The sequence below is a fragment of the Oncorhynchus tshawytscha genome, linkage group LG06 (assembly GCF_018296145.1).
Source record: "Oncorhynchus tshawytscha isolate Ot180627B linkage group LG06, Otsh_v2.0, whole genome shotgun sequence".
In the NCBI taxonomy this organism is placed as follows: domain Eukaryota; kingdom Metazoa; phylum Chordata; class Actinopteri; order Salmoniformes; family Salmonidae; genus Oncorhynchus; species Oncorhynchus tshawytscha.
Window position 1 is genome coordinate 52203737 of NC_056434.1, and position 23804 is coordinate 52227540.

Below are 23804 nucleotides of genomic sequence, written 5' to 3' on the forward strand. Positions count from 1 at the left end.
TCACAGATACCTTAAAAAAGGTAGGGGCATGGATCAGAACACCATTCAGTATCTGGTATGACCACTATTTGCCTCGTGCAGCGCGACATCTCCTTCACATAGAGTTGATCAGGCCTGTGGAATGTTGTCCCACTCCTCTTCAATGGCTGTGCGAAATTGCTGGATATTGGCGGGAACTGAAACATGCTGTCATACACGTCGATCCAGAGCATCCCAAACATGCTCAATGGGTGACATGTCTGGTGAGTATGCAGGCCATGGAAAAACAGGGTCCTTTTCAACTTCCAAGAATTGTGTACAGATCCTTGTGTCATGGGACTGTGCATTATCATGCTGAAACATGAGGTGATGGAGGCAGGTGAATGACACAACAATGGGCTCAGGATCTCGTCACGGTATCTCTATGCATTCAAATTGCCATCGATAAAATTCAATTGTATTCATTGTCCGTCGCTTATGCCTGCCCATACCATAACCCCACCACCACCATGGGGCACTGTGTTCACACATCAGGAAACAGATCACCCACACGACACCGTACATGTGATCTGCCATCTATTCCTCCGTGAAGTTCACACTTCTCCAGCGTGCCAGTGGCCATCGGAGGTGAGCATTTGCCCACTGAAGTCGGTTATGATGCCGAACTGCAGTCAGGAAGACCCTGGTGAGGCTGATGAGCACGCAGATGAGCTTCCCTGAGATGGTTTCTGACAGTGGTCCGCGGTTGTGAGGCTGGTTGAACATACTACCGAATTCTCTAAAATGACATTGGAGGCGGTTTATGGTAGAGAAATTAACATTAAATGATCTGGCAACAGTTCTGGTGAACATTCCTCCAGTCAGCATGCCAATCTTTTATTTCAGCTCATGAAACATGGGACCAACACTACATGTTGCATTTATAATTTTGCTCAGTGTAAATAAAAATGTCTTTATTGTTATAATTTTCTTTTAACTAATAGATGCATAAGTGAAGAGCTTGCTAGAGACAGAAAGCTTATTCTATATATTACTCCACAGACTAATTGTTTGACTGGATTTTGATTTCTCTGTGTCCCTTTCCTTCACCCCTATGCACCCTCTCTCTGTACAGCCCATGGGATTTCAACATTGAGGACACAAACGAACAGGTTCAGCTCATCATCCACATGTGGATAGGTCTTTTCTACAGCAGGTCCACTGCTAGGTTCTTCCAGGCAGACCTAAGTCTTCTATGTATGGAGGAAAAAGATTCTACAGAAGTGGATCATGGAATGGTACAAGCCCAGGTTACATCTGAGACCAAGACAAGTTCCCCTGCTTATATTGCCCTTTCCAGGATCCCAGAACCTGAAGTTTTGGACCGTAGTAATGTGGGTAAAAAAGAATCACAACCATTAAGCTTGGAACCTGAGGCATTGGACCTTTCAGTGAAAACAACCTCGACTGTGTTAGATTTCACTGTAGACACAAAGGATTCCAAGCAAAGAATAGATTTAAAAAGTCCTTCAGTATACCAACCAGAAAGTGGACTCCACAAGGAAATCATCTCTTTTCACAAACAAAGTACAGGTCTTGAGTTAAAGGTTAGAAAATAAATATATTTATATATGTAAAGCACAAATGTTTTCCAATAAATATCTTGACATAATACACATAATTGTTTATTTTGCTTGTCTCTTTTCTCTACAGGTTTACAGAGACCGTGAGGACAGCATGACGTCAGACAAAACGAGTGAACTGGATGATGATGAAACTAACACCCATGACAATGACAGCAATGGTACCCTCCAAAATGATGTGTCCCCTAAAAGAAGAAATTTGGAAAGTGATGGATCGTACATTCTCTTGTGTGAACAGGCAGCAAGTGTGTACATTAATCAAGAAAAGGTCCTGGAGACTCAAAGAATTGACCGGGGTTTGGAGGGCAAAGCCAAAAAGGAAATCCAAAAGGAAGAGAGGAGCCATGATGGAGAACAAAACATAGCACGTCTTAAAACCATGGAATCTAAAGATGTTGATGAGGCGCAACAAGTTCAAGATAACGATTCAGTCAAAACAATGTCATGCACAGAGGTGCTGGGGGATGGTGACCTTACCAATATGGCTGACAGAGTTGAGCGTAATGCAAGTGAACCCAGAGATGGGTCTTACGTTGCCATCTATGATGGCAGTGAGTCAAAAATGCACAAAGCATATCCTAGCGTGGAGGATTCTGTTGAAGCAGCAAAACCAGAAGCAGTGCATGTTGGGAAAGACACCACAAACAAGGAAATCAATGCACAACCTGCTGGGAATGATTCCATTGGTAAGGCACTCAATGCAATGCATGATGAAAAGATTCCCAAAGATGTGTCACGGGATGATGGGAACTCCAAAAATGAGGTGCAAACGGCATTGCAGGAAGTGAATGATAATGGTGATGAGGCACAAACGGCATTGCAGGAAGGAAATGATAAGGGTGATGAGGCACAAACGGCATTGCAGGAAGGGAATGATAATGGTGATGAGGCACAAACAGCATTGCAGGAAGGGAATGATAATGGTGATGAGGCACAAACGGCATTGCAGGAAGGGAATGATAATGGTGATGAGGCACAAACGGCATTGCAGGAAGGGAATGATAATGGTGATGAGGCGCAAATGGCATTGCAGGAAGGGAATGATAATGGTGATGAGGTGCAACCGGCATTGCAGGAAGGGAATGATAATGGTGATGAGGCGCAAACGGCATTGCAGGAAGGGAATGATAATGGTGATGAGGCGCAAACGGCATTGCAGGAAGGGAATGATAATGGTGATGAGGCGCAACCGGCATTGCAGGAAGGGAATGATAATGGTGATGAGGCGCAAACGGCATTGCAGGAAGGGAATGATAATGGTGATGAGGTGCAAACGGCATTGCAGGAAGGGAATGATAATGGTGATGAGGCGAAAACGGCATTGCAGGAAGGGAATGATAATGGTGATGAGGCACAAACGGCATTGCAGGAAGGGAATGATAATGGTGATGAGGCACAAACGGCATTGCAGGAAGGGAATGATAATGGTGATGAGGCACAAACGGCATTGCAGGAAGGGAATGATAATGGTGATGAGGCACTACCAGCGGTGAATTATGAAAAAGAGTCAGGAGATAAAGCAGCACCTGCAGTATGTGGTGGGAATAATTATGTGGCTGAAACACCACCAGAGATATCACATAATGAAAATGATTCCCAAAAAGAGACACTGTCAGTGGTGCATGGTGGGAATGATTCGACACTACCTGTGGATATGTATAGCAAGCTGTATATAGATGAAGAACCCACCGATGAGGTACAACCAATGGAACTGGTTGGGAATGTTTCTGTTGGCACCACTCGAGTACTGCTAGAGATGCAGGTTGAGATTAAATCTAACGATGAGGTACTGACCACGAGAGTATTTCCACTGTGTGATGGGAACATGCCTTTTGTAGGTGAGTTCGACACATCCATTCAGTCCAAGGATGTTTCAGCAGAAGCTAAAACAACAGCAGTTGAGACCGATTTCAATGGGATTAGGGATTCTAAAGATCAGAAACGGATATCAGTGCCGGGTCAGAGTAAATCTGATATTGGCACACAAGGGCCCCGACATTCTCAAGACGAGACATCAGAGGTACTGACAGGCCAGGTAGAAATACCACTGATTGGAGCAGGAATTCCCAGGGAAGATATCTCACACACAGATGTTCTACATTCACACAGTCAGACATCAGAGACAGTGCGTGCTCAGATAGAAATACCATTTATTGGAGTAGAATTACCATTCATTGGAGTAGAGACGGATAGCAAGGATATCATGCACACAGAGGTGCACGACACTCACTTGTGTCAGAAAGACACACCAATATCTTCAGTGTGTCATAGTGATAATTTGTTTTCAGGTGAAATGTTTAGAATAGTTTCAAAGGCAAATGAATCTGTCAGTAGATGCCCAACCCCTATCGTGGACGATGGTTACATCCCGATTCCTGACATCCACAGTGGCTGCTTGGTTAACTGTGATGCCAGTGGGGTAGGCAAACCCCTCAGCAGATGCCCAACACCTACACAAGATGAGCCACCTTTCGTTACAGAATTGTCTTATTACCATCACACACCGAAGACTGTTTTTTTGCCCGATTTGAAAGACACCAACAGTCCCAACCTCAATAGTGTTTTTGCTCTTATTGAAAATGAAAAGGCTTATTGTGAACCACATGAACCAAGTCTTGGTAGCAGCCCTAGCTCTGTAGAGAATATGTTGCATGAGTTGCGTAAATCCAGCAACAACAATAGCAAACCAAATAATCTGGAAGCCATTGGTAATCAGTTCTCTCAATTATGGACTGAACCCCGCAAGAAGCCAATCGCCACTAGCACACCTCTCAACACCCCCTATACTTCTTCAAAGGAAAAAAACGATTACAGTCCTTATTCAAATATGCGACTTACCCCTGCTGAACAAGACCTGTATGCTCTTTCAAGTCACAATTCACTGCATAGGTTCCCTGCCTCCTATCCCAAAACCCATAGCACCGTAACACAGAAAGCAGCATTCTCTGTGCCATCAACCTACCTTGAAGTCCAGCCCAATGACACAACAGAAAGAATATTAACTCGGGACTTGAGTGAAATCGCTTTGGAGGGAGACACTAACTTGTGTCCTGCGTCAACAGAGAATATCATACAGTCCTTCCGTCAGAATATCCCAGGAGTAAGTGGACCTACAGCAGCTTCTCAGAACCTTTCAGGGCCCAACTTTACTGAGCCCCATCCATACAGCCAACAACTTGCCATGGCTGTGAATCTCTCCAAGAGTGAAGGCAGCAGAGGAGAGTACAGCTGGAAAGAAGGACAAACAAATATTGACCCTATGTCTTCAGATGTTGTCAAAAGCAAACAAACCGCTGCCCCTGTCCACTCAAACACTAATCCTCACCCGTATAACACACCATATGTCACCGAAATGAGGAGACAGATTGCAAGTTTGCAAGATTATGTTATGGATGAAAGTGAGGAGCCTGCCGTAGAACAAGACAACATTGAATCTAGTCTAGAGACAAATTGGATATCAGATGACCAACACGCAAGTAATACATCCCAGTTGAATAAAACAAAACTTGACTTCATCAACTCTTTACGTGAGTATCAGCAATGGGATAAAAGGGAATTTGATGATGTTTTGGACTTCAGCAAGCAAGGCAATTCCTCTTCAGTCACCTTCCAGTCTGAAGAATCAGACAAAATATTTACCCGTATGGAAGAGAACAAACAGGACTGGTTAAAGTATTGTAGGTCAGAGAGGAGTGGGAACACCTCCAAAAGCCAAATCGATTTGGACAATGAGCACGAGGAAGTTTCCTCATTTGCAAAGCCATGCCTAGTTACAGTTTTGGATCACAAAGGAAACAGAATCACCTATGAAAACTATCCCGTTCTGAAACCTTCAACAAGCACGCACACATGGACAGCTCCGAACTCAAACAGACAGGGCTCGAGCAGTTTTCTGGAGTTCTCCAAGAGGTGGGATGATACACATAACACTGATGAATCTGATCTTACTCAGTCTTCTGTGGATCTGGAGACCCTCATCTTCTCAGAGAGAATGAACCAGATGCTAAAACGTAAAAGGAAGAATAACAGCAGCAGGTACAACCGATCAAAACACCACAGGTCAACTGTAGAAGAAAGAGCTTCCTCCTGTAGCCCGGCTGTGACAGTGCACTTTTCCAGCCTGCAGGAACAGGAAAGCTCGGAAGAACACTGGGAGGGACTACCTTCACTCGCAGGGCAGAAGTTAAAAATAGATATGCCTGAAAGGAAGGGTATGCCTGAAGAAACAGACAGAGATATGCCACAGCATCTTCAAAAACTCTCCTATACAAAGGGCAGTGAGATGACGCATGTCAACGTTTCAGATCTGGTTGCGGAAAGTTTCAAGGCGTACCATGCCATGATGACTGAGGTCTGTGCCGGCAGAAAGTACCCACACAGAACTGAGAGACTCAAGAGAGAAGAAGCAAAGAGAAACAGTTTGCCAAAGTCTCGAACCCCAAGCAAAGACAAAGACTTCTGTGGTCAGATGAAGAAGGACATGTATGACAGCCTGCATGATAATCTGAACTCTGTTGTGAAACAGTCATGTAAGAACAAGTTCAGGTTCTACATACTGGTGACATCAGATGACCCATTCTTCAACGAGACAAAGGTAAGATGAACATAAGTGTTAGACAGGTCCTAGATCAGTTTGTGCTGTCTTGCCAACTTCTATGGTCAGTGTCAAATGACCATAGCCTATGCAGCACAAACAGATCTGGGACCAGGGTACGAAACCGTATCATAAGCTGTACAACAATGAAAGCCAAAGTTCATTTTTGCACCATGTTCAAAAACAAGCTTGTTATTTTTGTAGGAGCTGTTAGAAGCAGAGGGACACATAACAGTAGAACAGTCTCAATTCTGCCTTGGAAAGGATAGTCCCTCATCCCCTCTATACATTATCTTGAGGAACGAAGATATTGCTGAACACATTTGTGAGGTAAGACTTGTAGACTTATAAAAGTATCTCAAACTCCTGGAAAAGAATAAGCAATCCAGTTTCGAAATCCAGCCTTTTGAATCGGTTTCCGTTGTAATTACATTGTCGTCATTTTGAGATTTCTGTTTCCCCCTCAGGTCCCTCACTTGCTTGAATTGAAGAAGTCTCAGAATGTGTTGTTTGCTGGTATTGACCGTCCTGATGACATTGTGAACCTGACCCACCAAGAACTCTTCAGCAAAGGCGGTTTTGTGGTGTTTGAGGGAGCAGCACTGGACACACTCAGTCTCAGTATGGACACTTCACTAATTTGCAAGAGACCAAAGTGCATTTGTTACATTTCATTATGTTTCCACAACTGTCAATCTCTATAAGCAACTATGATGTCCCTAGCCTGGTCCCAGATCAGTTTGTCATCTTGCCAACTGCTATGGCCGATGTTTGGCATAAAACAAATCTGGGGCCAGGCTATGATGTCCCCTCCCACATTGCATTGTATGGGAGTTACTCAATGTCTCTTTATTTCTCTCAGGCAACATTAAGAAAATGTCTGGTTTCCTTGAGGGGCTAAGTAAAAAGGGGAAGTGGAAATGGCTCTTGCATTACAAAGACAGCCGGAAGTTGAAAGAGAGCGCACGGTAAGCTTATTCTTGCGCTTGTAAATGTTCATCTCAATGCAGATAATCAAACACACTGTGTTTATTTGAATCCAGGCTAGAGTCATTTTTGTAATTCAAGGAAACTAAGATTCAAACTTAACTGCCAGAACTGATCATTCCTCCCTCTACAGGTCTAGTGCTGAGGCACAGGGTAAAAAGAGCTTCATGGACAACTGCCAGGAGGCTGGAATGGTGGAGGTCTTACCCTACCATGAATGTGACGTCATTTCAAGGACACGACCCAACTACCTCCACTGTCTAGTCCGCCTGCAGGTTCAGAACGTATCAGCTCGTCTACCTGTATTTATAACTGGTGAGAGATCAGACTTTTCCCCTATACTGCATTTGTTAAGATTAGCTAAATGTATAGTATTTTGGGGTTGATTGGGGGGTAATTAGTAGGACCTTTAACATTGAAATCATTTCAATTTTTGTAATATAGGGATTCTTAGTCGAAAGAATGCTAGTTTGACAATTATTTATTTATTTTGCAGACACAACGGCAGACAAAGCATTTGCAAAACATGGGATATTCACAATGAATATTAACTCCTTCTTGCTGATTTCTCAGAGTGACACTTGCACTATTTCTTAAACTGACGGGGAAGCCTGACAGAAGTCTTCAGTACTATCAATCAAATTTGATTTATAAAGCCCTTTTTATACTGAACAAAAATATAAAATGTAACATGCAACAATTTCAAAGATTTTACTCGGTTAGAGTTCATGTAAGGAAATAAATTAGGCCCTAATCTGGATTTCACATGACTGGGCAGGGGTGCAGCCATGGGTGGGCATAGGCCCACCCGCTTGGAAGCCAGGCCCATCCACCTGGCAGTCAGGCCCACCTACTGGGGAGCCAGGCCCAGCCAATGAGAATTCGTTTTTTCCCCACAAAAAGGATTTATAACAGACAGAAATTCAGTGGACATTATCAACAGCTGTCAACAGCTGGGATGTATTACAAAGTGATTTAAATGAACCTGACCCAGACTCCAACGAGCAAGCAGAAGAACCGTGGCAAGGGAAACGTTGTAACCTCGCGAAGAACCAGACTCAGAAGGGGATGCCCCTTCACTCCAAAATCTGCTTTTTAGGGGGTCATTGGGAGTTAGACACACTGATCTAAATCATTGTGGTGTAAGAATAAAATAATTCTCAGTAAGTTATGTTTATAGCAAGGCTTTGTGTATTGCTGTTTGTCTTTTTTTTTTGGTTCCTTAGTGTAAATCAAATTGTGTAGATTTATTTATTCTTAATAATTTTCTATGACAGGTAGATTCTGTATAGATTAACGATGACATCTGCTTCAATGCAGAGCTCTGTGTTAGTGTATTTATTTGTATGTTTGTAAATACATTTATTGCACCTTTGCGATAAAGAAATTGACTAAATGTTCCATACTTTTTTACATAAACACACAGAAAAAGAGTGACCATGGTTTGTTTCTCTATTACAGATCAAATATTTATTTATTTCACTTTAACACAGAATATTACCTTATGTAAAAATACAATTTATATCACAATTATAGACTACGTATAAACCCCTGAATAAAACTCTTTGGCGACATTCACATGTCAGAATTTGAAGAAACCTTCATGATGGTACACAATGTGATCATTGCATGTTCTTAACCAACTGTCAAATTCATTATAAAACGCAGCCACCCAAAATTGTCCGCATGCCAGTAAACACTTTTCTTTATTTCTTTTCTACAAACATATTTCCATTGTTTTAAAGGGTCATAGATACAGCTTCCAACAATGCATTTGGATTATAAATCAGTTTGTTAAGATTTGGAGCTGTCTGGACACTAACATGATGCTGACACTATCACTGATCACCTGCGTCTCCAAAGATGTCATTCTTCGTGCGCTCCATCTCTGCAAAGTCAAACTCCGTGCCCATCACACGCTTGTAAATGTCCTTGATGTCATCACAGGTGGTCTCGAAGTGGGTTGTTGCATCATACGTACGGGAGATAAATATCTGCAGATATCCCAGATGCATAGAAGGGAAAGAGGGAAAGAGAAAAAAGTCTAAACCAATGATGTATACAAATCATGTCTACAGGCCTATGACTGAATAGGCTATAGCTAGGTTTCCATCCAATTGGCGACATATTTTCATGCGAATATTCTAAAATATACAAAGAAAATATCTGAATTTTCCCACCAGTGCTATGTTTTCACCAAATGGACGTGTAGCCGATAAAAATCAGTGCACACAATGTATTTTTTTCACTTAAAATGTTCATGTAGCAAATACAAATCTAAAGTTCAATGCGTTTCCATCACATTTTCAACTCTACCTAAAAGAAATGTACGTTATAAAGCTAAATGTGCCTACTCCTGGTCTTGGCACCTGCGCTCGAGCCAATATCTTGCAGATACTGTAATAAGGGTAGGCTGTGTGGGTTTGCTAGTCTACATTATTTGATTATTATGGATAAGAGTGAGAACATTTTTATTTGTCAAACAGCAGTCAAGCATCAATCATAATGTCACCAGAATAAGACCCTCGATTTTTATTGGAAAGCAGCATCAAACTTATCACCCCGCACTTTCACCACCCTGGGAAATTCATCATCATTTATAACTGCATGGTTTCCCAAGTCGTAGTGGGAGGGCCGCACACCATATCGAGGTACATTTGGAGTCAAGTGATATGCTGGTTTTTATATCAATATTTTCGCATAAAGTCGATACCACCGCCATTTCAGGCACAAAAAGATCCCACCATGTCGAACGAACAAATTATCTGTCGGCATTTATAAAATTACACCAAAAATTCCTGTTTCCATTACAGCTATTATTATTTTATTTTTTAAATATGACTTTACTTGTATAAAAACTGGATGGAAACATGGTTAGTGTTCAGAAAATGTTTGCACCTCCTGTTGATTTCAAAGTGCAGCACAACAAGAGGACTAGGAAATATGCACTCACCTGGCTGTCTTTTCCCATGTCAGTTGGTGCATACTGATCGCTGATACTCACAAACCTGAGGAGAGACGTTTTCAACAGGGTAGAGAAACATGAATTTGGAACCAACCAAGTGCATTACACCTCAGTCACGTGAAAATAATATTACAGCATTGAATTCCAGTGATGTGAGCCCTAACATACCACAGTGCATTTGTAAAGTATTCAGACCCCCTTGACTTATTCCACATTTTGTTATGTTACAGCCTTATTCTAAAATTCATGAAAACAGTTTTTTCCCCCTTAATCTACACACAATACCCCATACTGACATGGGCATTTTTGCTAATGTATACAAAATTGACTTAATTTTTTTTTTAAATCATAACAATTCAGACCCTTTACGCAGTACTTTGGCAGTGATTACAGCCTCGAGTCTTCTTGGGTATGACGTTACAAGCATGGCACACTTGTATTTGGGGAGTTTCTACCATTCTTCTTTGCAGATCCTCTCAAGCTCTGTCAGGTTGGATGGGGAGCATCGCTGCACAGCTATTTTAGGGTCTCTCAAGAGATGTTCGATCGGGTTCAAGTCCGGGCTCTGGCTGGGCCACTCAAGGACATTCAGAGACTTGTCCCGAAGCCACTCCTGTGCTGTCTTGGCTGTGTGCTTAGGGTTGTTGTCCTGTTGGAAAGTGGGGTTGTTGTCCTGTTGGAAACATTAGTCCCAAACTGAGGTCCTGAGTGCCCTGGAACATTTTCATCAAGGATCTCTCGGTACTTTGCTCCGTTCATCTTTCCCTCGACCCCGACTAGTCTCCCAGTCCCTGCTACTGAAGAACATCCCCACAGCATGATACTGCCACCACCATGCTTCACCGTAGGGATGATGCCAGCTTTCCTCCAGACCAAAAAGTTCAATCTTGGTTTCATCAGACCAGAGAATCTTGTTTCTCATGGTCTGGAAGTCCTTTAGGTGCCTTTTGGCAAACTCCAAGCAGGCTGTCATATACCTTTTACTGAGGAGTGGCTTCCCTTTGGCCACTCTATCATAAAGGCCTGATTGGTGGAGTGATGCAGAGATGGTTGTTCTTCTGGAAGGTTCTCCCATCTCCACAGAAGAACTCTGGAGCTCTGTCAAAGTGACCATCAGGTCCTTGGTCACCTCCCTGACCAAGGCCCTTCTCCCCCGATTGCTCAGTTTGGCCGTGCGGCCACTTTAAGAAGAGTCTTGGGGGTTCCAAACTTCTTCCATTTAAGAATGGAGGCCACGGTGTTCCTGGGGACCTTCAATGCTGTACCTTTTTTGGTACCCTTCCCCAGATCTGTCTCAGAGCTCTACGACAATTCCCTCAACCTCATTGGCTTGGTTTCTGCTCTGACATGCACTATCAACTGTGCGACCTTAAATAGAAAAGGTGCGTCCCTTTCCAAATCATGTCCAATCAATTGAATTTACCACAGGCGGACTCTAATCAAGTTGTAGAAACATCAAGGATGAGCTCAATTTCAAGTCTCATAGCAAAGGGTCTGAATACTTAGGTAAATAAGGTACTTCTGTTTTTTATTTTGAATAAACGTCTGAACCTGTTTTCGCTTTGTCATTATGGGGTATTGTGTGTAGATTAACGAGGAAATGTTATCTATTCAATTTTAGAATAAGGCTGTAACGTAACAAAATGTGGAAAAGGGGAAGGGGTCTGAAAACTTTCCGAATGCTCTGTATAGTATCATAGAATCAAAGGCCTACTTCTGTTCAATGGGCTCCAATAGATCCAGGGCCGGTTTGAGCTCCTTCTCTGGGTCATTGGTCTCCACTACGCTGCTGGCGATGGCAATGTACTTGCCCTGCGCTGCCACGTTGTGGGCCGAGGAGATCATACACACATAGATGTCTAAAATGAAAACACAACATATCAGTGACATATCATTCACTAAGCTCTACTAGGTGGTGTTTCAGTAGGATATAAAAACTAGCAAAATGTTTTGAAACTGAAAATTAGCTTTTTTTTCCCAGGTCCCTCCCCATTTTTAAAATTCTATTTGGTGCCTAATGAACACGGTCATTACCATTCAAAAAGTCACAACATATTTCAACACAAGGATTTATGAAACGCTTATCTACTGCTTATGAATGTGGTATGTATGGTTACGAATGTATTATTAAGTATTTATGTAGGCTAGGTATCCAGGAGTCTCACCATGTTTCCTGTTGACCTGGATCTGAGGGATGATGATCTGGCAGGAGTTGACATCGCCGGTGTTCTTGATGGGGTGGCTCATGACACAGATGATACGGACCACTTGGCCGACCTTGCTGACTCTGTCCATGATGTAGCTGGGGTCACAGATCAGCTGCTTACAGCGGGCTATCTAGAGAGGGAAGGAGAGATGGTAGTGGTTAGGGTAATAGTTAAGGTTAGGATGGGTTAGAGTAAGGGTGAAGTTTACGTTTTGGGTAAGGCATAGGGTTAGCCAACTTCCACCTGGAAACATTCAAAATCCGTTGGTTGTATACACCACCCTAATTAAATCGCCATTAAGAACTAATATCAAACAATATTTTATATATATACACATTTGACAAAATCTCACCTCTCCCTCTGACTTGACCCCCACTACCTTTCCATTCTCCATAACAATCTCCTCTATGGGCTTGTTCAGCATGTAGGTCCCACCATAGATAGCACTCAACCTAGAGGAAGAGAGCAATTCAAAGACACTGGTGAATAGCGGAGCATGGGATGGGTTCATATGATTACTATTAGTGCCGCTGAGCAGACGCTTTTAGAGTCATGGTGCAGTGAGTGTAGAACATTTTCGGTGCGAGTATGTGATCCCTGCAGGAATTAAACCTTGGGTTCATCAACCAAAAGGCTTAAGATGGACAAATGATAATGGCAGGGAGGAGGTAAAGTGAATCTTACCTAGCAAAGCCTTGTGGAAGCTCCCCCAGGCCGTAGAGAGGGTAGAGGTAAGGACTCTTGCCGTATCTGGCCAGAGACTCACTGTATAGCTTAATCCTGTTGATGGTGTCGATGCAGGGCTGGTCCAGGTAGCTGAGATCAAACAAAGCGATAACACTTTGTTATAAACGTTCATGAATAAGCCATCCTAAATGCTTCTAAATATTTTAAATTTTACACTTTAAAATGTAAAGTCCCCATATTTGGGGACCCTATTAAATTTGATTTATTCAATTCATCCCTAGCTGCAAAAGCTGGGTGTCTGCGGAAAGCTGACTATCTTGGCTATTGATTGGTGCCTACATGTGACTTACTACCATATATGGGCATTCACAATAAATAAAATGATAAATAGAACAGCCAGAAACATACAAATATATATATTAAAGTTGATAGTCTGTGTCTGAAAAGGCAACCCTATTCAGTGCACTACTTTTTACCAGACCCCTATGGGCCCTGGTAAAACATTTGTGCCCTATATATTATGAATAGGGTGCCATTTCGGATACAGCCACTTACTCGTCTGTCCTGTAGAGCGCGAGGGCGTGGCCAGTGAAGTCCATCACATCCTGGCCCAGGCTGAACTTCTTGTACAGGTCACGCATTGTCGCCTTGTTGGGGTCGACACCCTCCATGGTTTTGGGATCGTTCACATCATAGTTGGCAACGAAGATCAAGAAGTTCCTGAAACGTCTCTTCTCGAAAATCCCCATCAAACCTGAGCGGGTGCAAAAAAGTCAGAGACAGAAAATGAAAAACCTTTTGAAATAAGACTAAGAATGTGGTCCTGTGTGGCTCAGTTGAAAGGTTGTGGGTTCATTTGTGGCTTAAATTCCTGCACTCACTCACCTTAAGTCACTTTGGATAAAAGCTTCTGCTAAGTGGTATACACAGTGCAAAAAACAATAAGGACACCTTTCTAATATTGAATTGCACCCCCCACTTTTGCCCTGAGAACAGTCTCAATTTGTCGGGGAATGGACTCTACAAGGTGTCGAAAGCGTTCCACAGCGATGCTGGCCCATTTTGACTCCAATGCTTCCCACAGTTGTGTCAAGTTGGATGGATGTCCTTTGGGTGGTGGAGCACTCTTGATACACGCAGGAAAATGTTGAGCGTGAAAAACCCAGCAGTATTGCAGTTCGACATACTCAAACCGGTGTGCCTGGCACTTAATATCATACCCTGTTCAAAAGGCACTTAAATATTTGTATGTTTTGTACACTCTGTATAGCATAAGTTAATAGAATGCTTGATTTACCTGCCGGTCTCACAGTAATTGACCGTTAATTAACATACACATCTAGCATGTCCTGTCTTCCACACAAAGCCTACAAACCACTGATGCAGACCTTTGGAACATCTACATTTTAAAAAGTTGGATAAATCCATGTAATATAGCCATATATAGTTCATTTACCAGGCAAGATTTGCTTAGAATTCCATATAATTATTTTAGAGTATGAAGAATACAATTGAACATTGCTGAATAAAATAGAAAGGATATTTTCTCCAAACAATGAGGGAGTGCGCCCATGCGGCTATTCTGTGTTTAACGGTTAACAAAGAAACAGTTCATTTAATATGCTTAATTTAGAGTTATTTATGTAAATTAAGTTGCGATAAAAATGTTGGGCTATAAGTTTTGATTTTTAATACATTCTAAAGCTGCATAATGAGACTAATGATGATTTGGAAAAAGTTGCATGAAAGGCATGAGCTCTGCTTTGTTTTATGCAGCCAGTGGCCATTACGTCCTTGGGCTGAATATAATAATTATAATTCCCTTCTCCCCACAACGTGCTGAAGCACCTCTCACTCACATGGCTCTCAGTCACGTGATCGGGTCTTTCTCACAGGCTACAAGTGAAGACTGACACATTGAGGACTGAACTGCATGCGTCCTTATCCAATTCCGTGGCACATATTGAAGAGATTGGATGAATTGTCCAGATTTATTTTTCATCAGCCAACAAGATGAGTTGGCCTAACGAACAGCAAAAGCACTAGCCTACGTCAATATACTATCCACCATAGTACAAAAAAAGTTCACCTATTCTATTGTGCGAGAAATAAATATTCCAAACATAGTCTGGGATACGATAGACCCAAAATGAATACAACCACTAACATTAAAAAAAACTTGTTTTAAGCAATGAGCTTGAAGTAAAAGATACCGTTTAGCTTAATGTTGATAAACTATTATCATGACGTGCCCTCAGGGGAGAATCACCCCCCCCCCCCTCTACAATTTTATGACTTTATGACAGGTCATAAATACCTGGTAGAAACTGCCATGCAGAATTAAGGGGGAGAGTCTACCAGAACAAAGAGCTTCTCTTAGTTCAAAACCCCTAATCCACAAAATGGGAGAACTAAACAATATTTCTACTTTTGAGAATGTGGGAATGATCCGTGGACACCTAAGGGACAGTCATGTCGAGTGTGTTTCATTTGGTGATCTCATGAAGGACAGGAAACACACAACTGTATCTCTTAAAGCAATGATTCACAACTTGGGGGGAGATATTGGTCATCTAAATTTGCTCACTGTGACAAAGCAAGGGATGGGGCACAATTGATTTGAACAGAGGGATAAAGTGGATGCCTTCAAGATGAAGCTTACCTTTTGGGCAAATATTTCTAACGGGAGGATTGACATGTTTCCCAATGATGATTTCAAGATTCAGAATCTGCTCAACAAAGCACACAGCAACACACTGAAAAAAAAAACTGTTAAACAGCATCTTGTCAAGCTGAAGGGAAAGTTTTGTGGCTACTTCCTGGATGAGAACAGGAGACAAGACACCTTTTGAGTGGAGATGGGAAGCGTCATGTTACTAAGCAAAGAAGAGGATCAGCTGGTGGAGCGGTCATTTGATCGTGGACTGAGCATGCAAATTCTGGAAATGACACTGCCACAGTTCTGGTGCAGCGTAGTGGGAGAGTATGCTGCTCTCGTCTGTCACGCAATCAGAATCATGTTACCGTTTAGCACTACCAATCTCTGAAAGTGGCTTCTCTGCTATGGCAGTTGAAAACTAAAAGCAGAAACAGACTGGACAGCCAGCATGACCTCCGAGATGCCCTGTCAAACATCAGCCCAGACATGAATAAACTTATCAAACTGAAGAATCACCCCCAGTTTTCCCACTGATGGGCCACACACACACACTAAATAAACAGGTAAATTAGTTATTGTTCAGTATGTTCATTATTATTGTTAATTCATTCTGACATTCATATATACATTTCATTGAACTGGTTAAAAATGTACACCTTTTCAAGATTGTGAAGCTATTCAGATGGTAATTGCTGATTACGAAATCCTAATGATTGTTGTTTTATATTTTAAAAACACTGGTATGCGTTACTGTTCATTAACATTATTGGACTGGTTTCGATGGCATGTTCTGAATCTAATAATTTATTACACCCACTCCTGAACTGGTTGCCTTAAATGGCTTATTCTCTTGAATTGATAATAAATGTTTTCTCAGTTAATATGGCTGTGTATGACCGAATACAAACAGTGTAGCTATTCCCTCCGCAAGGCAATCAAACAAGCTAAGCGTCAGTATAGAGACAAAGTAGAATCTCAATTCAACGGCTCAGACACAAGAGGTATGTGGCAGGGTCTACAGTCAATCATGGATTACAAAAAGAAAACCAGCCCGTCACAGACCAGGATGTCTTGCTCCCAGGCAGACTAAATAACTTTTTTGCCCGCTTTGAGGACAATACAGTGCCACTGACACTGCCCGCAACCAAAATATGCGGACTCTCCTTCACTGCAGCAGACGTGAGGAAAACATTTAAACGTGTCAACCCTCGCAAGGCTGCAAGCCCAGACGGCATCCCCAGCCGCACCCTCAGAGCATGCGCAGACCAGCTGGCTGGTGTGTTTACGGACATATTCAATCAATCCCTATACCAGTCTGTTGTTCCCACATGCTTCAAGAGGGCCACCATTGTTCATGTTCCCAAGAAAGCTAAGGTAACTGAGCTAAACGACTACCGCCCCGTAGCACTCACTTCCGTCATCATGAAGTGCTTTGAAAGACTAGTCAAGGACCATATCACCTCCACCCTACCTGACACCCTAGACCCACTCCAATTTGCTTACCGCCCAAATAGGTCCATAGACGATGCAATCTCAACCACACTGCACACTGCCCTAACCCATCTGGACAAGAAGAATACCTATGTGAGAATGCTGTTCATCGACTACAGCTCGGCATTTAACACCATAGTGCCCTCCAAGCTCGTCATCAAGCTCGAGACCCTGGGTCTCGAGTGAGAGTAGGCAACAACATCTCCACCCCGCTGATCCTCAACACTGGGGCCCCACAAGGGTGCGTTCTGAGCCCTCTCCTGTACTCCCTGTTCACCCACGACTGCGTGGCCACGCACGCCTCCAACTCAATCATCAAGTTTGCGGACGACACAACAGTGGTAGGCTTGATTACCAACAACGACGAGACGGCCTATAGGGAGGAGGTGAGGGCCCTCGGAGTGTGGTGTCAGGAAAATAACCTCACACTCAACGTCAACAAAACTAAGGAGATGATTGTGGACTTCAGGAAACAGAAGAGGGAACACCCCCCTATCCACATCGATGGAACAGTAGTGGAGAGGGTAGTAAGTTTTAAGTTCCTCGGCATACACATCACAGACAAACTGAATTGGTCCACCCACACAGACAGCATCGTGAAGAAGGCGCAGCAGCGCCTCTTCAACCTCAGGAGGCTGAAGAAATTCGGCTTGTCACCAAAAGCACTCACAAACTTCTACAGATGCACAATCGAGAGCATCCTGTCGGGCTGTATCACCGCCTGGTACGGCAACTGCTCCGCCCACAACCGTAAGGCTCTCCAGAGGGTAGTGAGGTCTGCACAACGCATCACCGGGGGCAAACTACCTGCCCTCCAGGACACCTACACCACCCGATGTCACAGGAAGGCCATAAAGATCATCAAGGACAACAACCACCCGAACCACTGCCTGTTCACCCCGCTGTCATCCAGAAGGCGAGGTCAGTACAGGTGCATCAAAGCTGGGACCGAGAGACTGAAAAACAGCTTCTATCTCAAGGCCATCAGACTGTTAAACAGCCACCAGTAACATTGAGTGGCTGCTGCCAACACACTGACTCAACTCCAGCCACTTTAATAATGGGAATTGATGGGAAATGATGTAAAATATATCACTAGCCACTTTAAACAATGCTACCTAATATAATGTTTACATACCCTACATTATTCATCTCATATGTATACATATATACTGTACTCTATATCATCTACTGCATCTTTATGTAATACATGTATCACTAGCCACTACTCAATACCATCTACTGTATCTTGCCTATGCCGCTCTGTACCATCACTCATTCATCTATCTTTATGTACATATTCTTTATCCCCTTACACTTGTGTCTATAAGGTAGTAGTTTTGGAATTGTTAGCTAGATTACTCGTTGGTTATTACTGCATTGTCGGAACTAGAAGCACAAGCATTTCGCTACACTCGCATTAACATCTGCTAACCATGTGTATGTGACAAATAAAATTTGATTTGATTTGAAATGACTTTCTTTAATACCATAATAGTAGCCCATTGAGACAGTCTATATTGCAAGTGAAGCCTGCCCAAGATGGCAGCAGCAATACAACGTTAAAATATAGCTGCAATACAACAGTCCATAATATTGCATCACGACTAAATTGTCATTGTCAATTTTGGGTCCCCAGGCAAAACCAGTTGAGAACCACTGTTAAAGTGTACATTTCCCAGCTGTCAGGTTTACATCTAAATATTGTGATAAGTATGTGATTAAACATGAAACTGTTTGTGAAAAGATGTAATGTGATGTTAACCTTCTAAACGAGAGTAAGGATTTTCATATAAAGATTAACTAGTCAGCGGCCACGCCCATGTGAGCATAGAAATTACATCGGTGTCAACCACCCTTTTCTACTCCAGAGTATGAAACCACCCATGACGAAATTTACATTTCATGCCAAAGAGATCCACGGTAAACCGGACGTCTCAGATGGTTAAGAAGTCAGAAAACGCCAGGACGTCGTCCCCAAGTTGGAATGGCTACAATTCTATAGGCCACGGAGACCATACAGCTGTAGTTCTGCTACACGGCTGGAAATGGTTAAACAAGACTATTGATCACTACAGAATAAAAGCAAAATCTTAGACACATAATTACTATTCTGCAGCTAGAAATGACATAAATCCAGATTGAGAATACCGACAACCGACGAAGCATCTATGAGAACATTACCGAATGGTACTCTGAAGTATCCATTCTAACCACCTACAACCATGAAAGACATTGTTATTTCTGGGAAAGTTAAGCAGAGACTCTGATGAACTCTACAGGACGATTGAGTGTTTTCAACGGAGAGACAACAACGACATATGGGAGTAAATATATACATTGCAATTATTCTCGAATGAGCGGCCGTTCATGTGCAAAGGATTAGCATTTCAATGATTAGAATTATTCACCTAGTGTGCCCTGGCCACATCTGCAGTCCTCATGCCTCCTTGCAGCATGCCTAAGGCACATTCACGTAGAGGAGCAGGGACCCTGGGCAGCTTTCTTATGGTGTTTTTCAGTCAGTAGAAAGGCCTCTTCAGTGTCCTAAGTTTTCATAACTGTGACCTTAATTGCCTACCGTCTGTAAGCTGTTAGTTTCTTAACGACCATTCCACAGGTGCATGTTCATTAATTGTTTATGGGTCATTGAACAAGCCTTGTGTTTAAGCCCTTTACAATAAAGATCTGTGAAGTTATTTGGATTTTTACAAATGATCTTTTAAAGACATGGTCCTGAAAAGGGGACGTTTCTTTTTTTGCTGAGTTTATTAGGAAAGTTGATAAATAAATATAGAAAGCTGATCCTCTTTTTAATAGGGGCTATTGCATATCCTGTATCGCATAGCCTGTCAAAAGTATTGTGCAACATGAGCTCATGGGCTTTCATTAAGTGTTTGATTAGATTTGCATTGATGTCAGAGTGATTAGAGGGACAATAGAGTGCTGAGTAGCCTAATTGGAGAAGCCAAATTACCATGACTAAACAGTCACATGGAATTTGACTGACTTCGTGATCTTCGACTGCCGGTTTGGCGATAATACTGCACCTCAACGGCCCTAGGAGTGACACAAATCTTTTTTTCTTAACTTGACAAAAAAATGTATGCACTCACTGTACTGTAAGTCACTTTGGATAAAAGCATCTGGCATAGCCTATATGATAGAAATAGGCAAATGAAAATCCCATTGATATACTCACTGGAGGCCAGTGCCTCGGTCTCAGTAACCGGCACTTTGTAGATCGCTCCCTTCTTGTAGACATAGCTGCCCTCGATTACCTTGAAGTCCAGGTAACGGGTCACCTGAGTGATCAGCAGCATTCGCACAAGCTGACCTGGGTATAGAAGGAAAAAAATAGGTAACGTTTGTTAAGGGATGCAATGGAAAACATGTCAAAACAATCCTGATGTATACCAAGACAAAAGAAGCTGCTGAGGGAGAGGCCTTTAATAACATTCATAAAAAGTAGTTTACGTGGGTTGTATTCATTAGGGCATGCGGCGGAAATCATTTTATAACATTTTGCAAAAGAAAATGAAAACGTCTTCTTGGACAAGTCCAAGTAGTCCCTTTCTGTACAGTCCCCTTCTGTGTCGTGGCTAACCATCAATGAGGATTATATCTGGAATACCATGGGTGTATTCATTAGACGATGACCGTAGCAAACAGTTACAAAACATTTTGCAACAGAAGCCCTTTACTCCAAATGTAAAATGTTTTGCAACGAAAACAAACATTTCTATTGGACAAATGCACGTTGGTTCCTCACAGTTTCATTCCGTTTGGGATCCTAGTGAATTGAATAGACCCCACATTGCTTTCCTACCATTGGCCATCAGAAACTTTGGGATGAGGTCCACGCTCCAGTCCCGACCTCTTCCCATGGACTCTGGAGGTTTGCCTGGAAGACTGAAGCGCTTGTACAACTGGAGGGGGACAAGAAGAAGACAAACAGAAATAATTAAACTTTGTATTATTACTTCATCAATTTCATTAATGACTTAGTTTATTTAACAATAAAACATAAAGCTGTCAGATTTTGAGTATATGAAACTCAGGACGTGCCAGAAAGTATTAATATAACACCGAGATGTGAGTGATAGCATACATAATATAACATATTACTATCTGTGTGATAGCACCACACAGTGGGGGCTGTGGAACCTAAGGTTAATCATCTAAAACCCTTTTGACACTACTGAGCCAAGTTAAACCAATTACTGGGCTGGCCTAGTTAAGGATCCACCATAGTTGCCGGAAGGGAATATGTGTAAAGAAAATATCCCAGTGAGCCAAGTATGGTTCGGCATTATAGTATGAAAAGGGTCATATTCATCTTGTGTGTCTTTGCTTACATCTTCCAGTGGCGTGATGGACGCACTCTCTGCTCCATAGTAAGAGTTCCTGTCCATATGAAGCACCTTCTTCCCCTTCACTGACATAATGCCAGACAGAATGCATTCCTATGGAAGAAAAAGATAAGTCAGATAGCTCGGTAGCTACACAAAAAGATATGTAAAAATTGTAATTTATGTTTTAAATGTGTAAACAATTTAAACAACAGAGTAAAGACAAATTTAAGCCCAGCGAGCTAACAACAACTAGCTAACTGATACAGTAACTACTTAGCATAGCTAATTAGCTCCAATTTACTATAGGGAAAATAAATGGAAATACTGTTGTATGGGAGTTGTCCCTTGTTGCTGAGCGGGGAAAGTATCACCACACTCGGATAACACTAATGAGAATCACAGTAGACACCGATTTCCTGAGAAACAAAATCTGAAATTTGAGATCTAACAAACGAGCAAGCAAGCTAATTTAGCACTAACGTGAGTTAGCGGCTTGTTGGCCATGACATTAGCCTAAAGATTAGCCTACACATCTAGGTTAGTAGCTGTGACCATTGTTGGACGGTTGTACTATATTGCTTTTGTCAGTTCTCACCGTTAGGCCGGTCCCGAGAACAATAACATCGTATTCTTCATCCATACTGAGTGTCCTTCTGTACTTTATCCCTAAATATATAATTTTTGTTAGTGGAAATGGAACGGCTGTTTGATAGTTTAAGAAGTTGTTCGGCTGCACAGCGCAGGTAATGATACCCGTGAACGTACCCTTCTCTGTGGGTTGGCGGATGTTTTTGCGCATGTCTAATCGACGTTTTCTGGGATGGGTTTTTTATCGGTGGAAACAAGATGGCGGCTCTGGCAAGAGCGCCAACATATATACTCGAATAGATGTCAGAAGTATCCCTCATCGAGCGTTTTGTTCACAACCTGCACGTCTTTCATGCATCATGAAGACCAGGAGCATGTTTTATAGCCGGGATTGAATAAACTAGGACCGTTATTAAAGTCAGCAAGATGTGCGAGAGCTATGCTCGCTCGCTGCTGCGTGTGTCGGTGGCGCAGATCTGCCAAGCGCTGGGCTGGGATGCAGTGCAGCTCACAGCCTGTGACCTGCTCTCCGATGTTCTTCACAGATATATCCAGCAGTTAGCCAGGGGTTGTCATCGATACTCAGAGCTATGTAAGTACTGTGTTTCAGACATGTCCACTGTAAATTAAATTCATCTGTCTAGGTATTGGGTCGCGTTGTTTATTCCACGCTCTGTGACTAGCGCCCCCTCCAATCAAGGCCTAGTGCTAATGTCAGAGACATGTACAGTAAAGTTAGCCTAACTCTTAGTCATGTAAACAATGACTAGGTTGGTTTGCAAAAGTAATTTCTCAAGCATTACATGTATTTAATGTTTAGCTAACTACAGTCATGATATACATTTAGTCGCTTATGACCATGTTTGTTTCTCAATTTGAAACGGGTCATACTGTGGTGTGTGTGCTAACTAGCTAGCTCAGATGTCAACATGGGGGAGTGTTCTAACATACTGTAGTTCCAATGAAAACAGTGTGGCATCTTGTTTAGAAATGGGCTTAAAAAAAGACTAGGTAACGTTAGCTGTAAATGCCACTGTCTTTCCCGGGTTGAATTTAATCAATTATTTGCTGAAGCCATAATTGATGGTCTAAAAAATAACTTCTGTCTGATTTTTGAAAATCTCTTAGGTCATGCAATGGTGTAAAAGACTTCACTCAGTTAGTTTGTTGTACTGAAGACGGGTTGGTTGTTTAGCAACAACCGACCCATGCACAACTATGGGGCAAAACAGACCGTGTTGGCTTAGATTGTTGACAACATGTCAACTTGATTTCGTCTCCAATTGTTTATGTAAATTTGCATAATGTCATGAGCACTTGTCTTTCAAATATGTACTTACAGTTGTTGGTTTTCTAGCTTGCTAATTTGAGCTATATTGCATAGGCGTGACACCTCAAAACAAAACATGGTATCAAGAACAAGATAAAACTAACTGAAACAAGCCACCTACGATCCCCCACATAGAAGCTTCTAGTCATTGTTGCCAACTATTTGGCCATCCAGAACCAAAATAACACAGACTTCTGCCCCATTGAAGCGTGCGTATCGTTTTTTACGCTATCAGCTAACCCATCTATACATGTATCATATATGCATTCATAGAAGGGGAAGGAAACATAAAGGTTTGATCACGTCTCATGCGTGCACTTTTCCTCTCGTCCTAGATGGG

The 23804-nt window shown here is 42.3% G+C and overlaps 3 protein-coding genes across 5 annotated transcripts in view; 2 read left to right on the forward strand and 1 right to left on the reverse strand.

Annotated features, from left to right (window-relative positions):
- LOC112252705 overlaps positions 1 to 8615 on the forward strand; it is a 41927-nt gene extending 33312 nt beyond the window's left edge. For 2 of the 3 annotated variants that reach the window (XM_042323373.1, XM_042323375.1), the window contains exons 16-22: positions 1094 to 1565; positions 1672 to 6195; positions 6400 to 6525; positions 6663 to 6816; positions 7058 to 7163; positions 7316 to 7497; positions 7679 to 8615. In XM_042323373.1, coding sequence (XP_042179307.1) covers positions 1094 to 1565; positions 1672 to 6195; positions 6400 to 6525; positions 6663 to 6816; positions 7058 to 7163; positions 7316 to 7497; positions 7679 to 7779 — 5665 coding nt within the window. In that variant the 3' untranslated portion in view covers positions 7780 to 8615. The remainder of the gene's footprint in view (positions 1 to 1093; positions 1566 to 1671; positions 6196 to 6399; positions 6526 to 6662; positions 6817 to 7057; positions 7164 to 7315; positions 7498 to 7678) is intronic. The other variant, XM_042323374.1, reaches the window with a different exon arrangement.
- Positions 8616 to 8625: 10 nt separating this feature from the next.
- Positions 8626 to 22329, reverse strand: LOC112252707 (rab GDP dissociation inhibitor beta). Its single transcript, XM_024424189.2, has 11 exons — positions 22142 to 22329; positions 21550 to 21657; positions 21021 to 21120; positions 20394 to 20528; positions 13597 to 13795; positions 13039 to 13170; positions 12707 to 12806; positions 12313 to 12484; positions 11862 to 12006; positions 10136 to 10190; positions 8626 to 9176 (listed from the first exon to the last, which is right to left on the reverse strand). Exons 1-11 carry the CDS (start codon positions 22184 to 22186, stop codon positions 9021 to 9023), a joined length of 1347 nt encoding a protein of 448 aa, XP_024279957.1. The 5' UTR covers positions 22187 to 22329; the 3' UTR covers positions 8626 to 9020.
- A 22-nt stretch (positions 22330 to 22351) lies between these two features.
- The window catches only part of LOC112252706 (transcription initiation factor TFIID subunit 3), a 15478-nt gene continuing 14025 nt past the window's right edge, over positions 22352 to 23804 (forward strand). Inside the window, exons 1-2 of the mRNA XM_024424188.2 lie at positions 22352 to 22726; positions 23800 to 23804. The exon at positions 23800 to 23804 is cut by the window's right edge and continues 247 nt beyond it. Coding sequence (XP_024279956.1) covers positions 22561 to 22726; positions 23800 to 23804 — 171 coding nt within the window. The 5' untranslated portion in view covers positions 22352 to 22560. The remainder of the gene's footprint in view (positions 22727 to 23799) is intronic.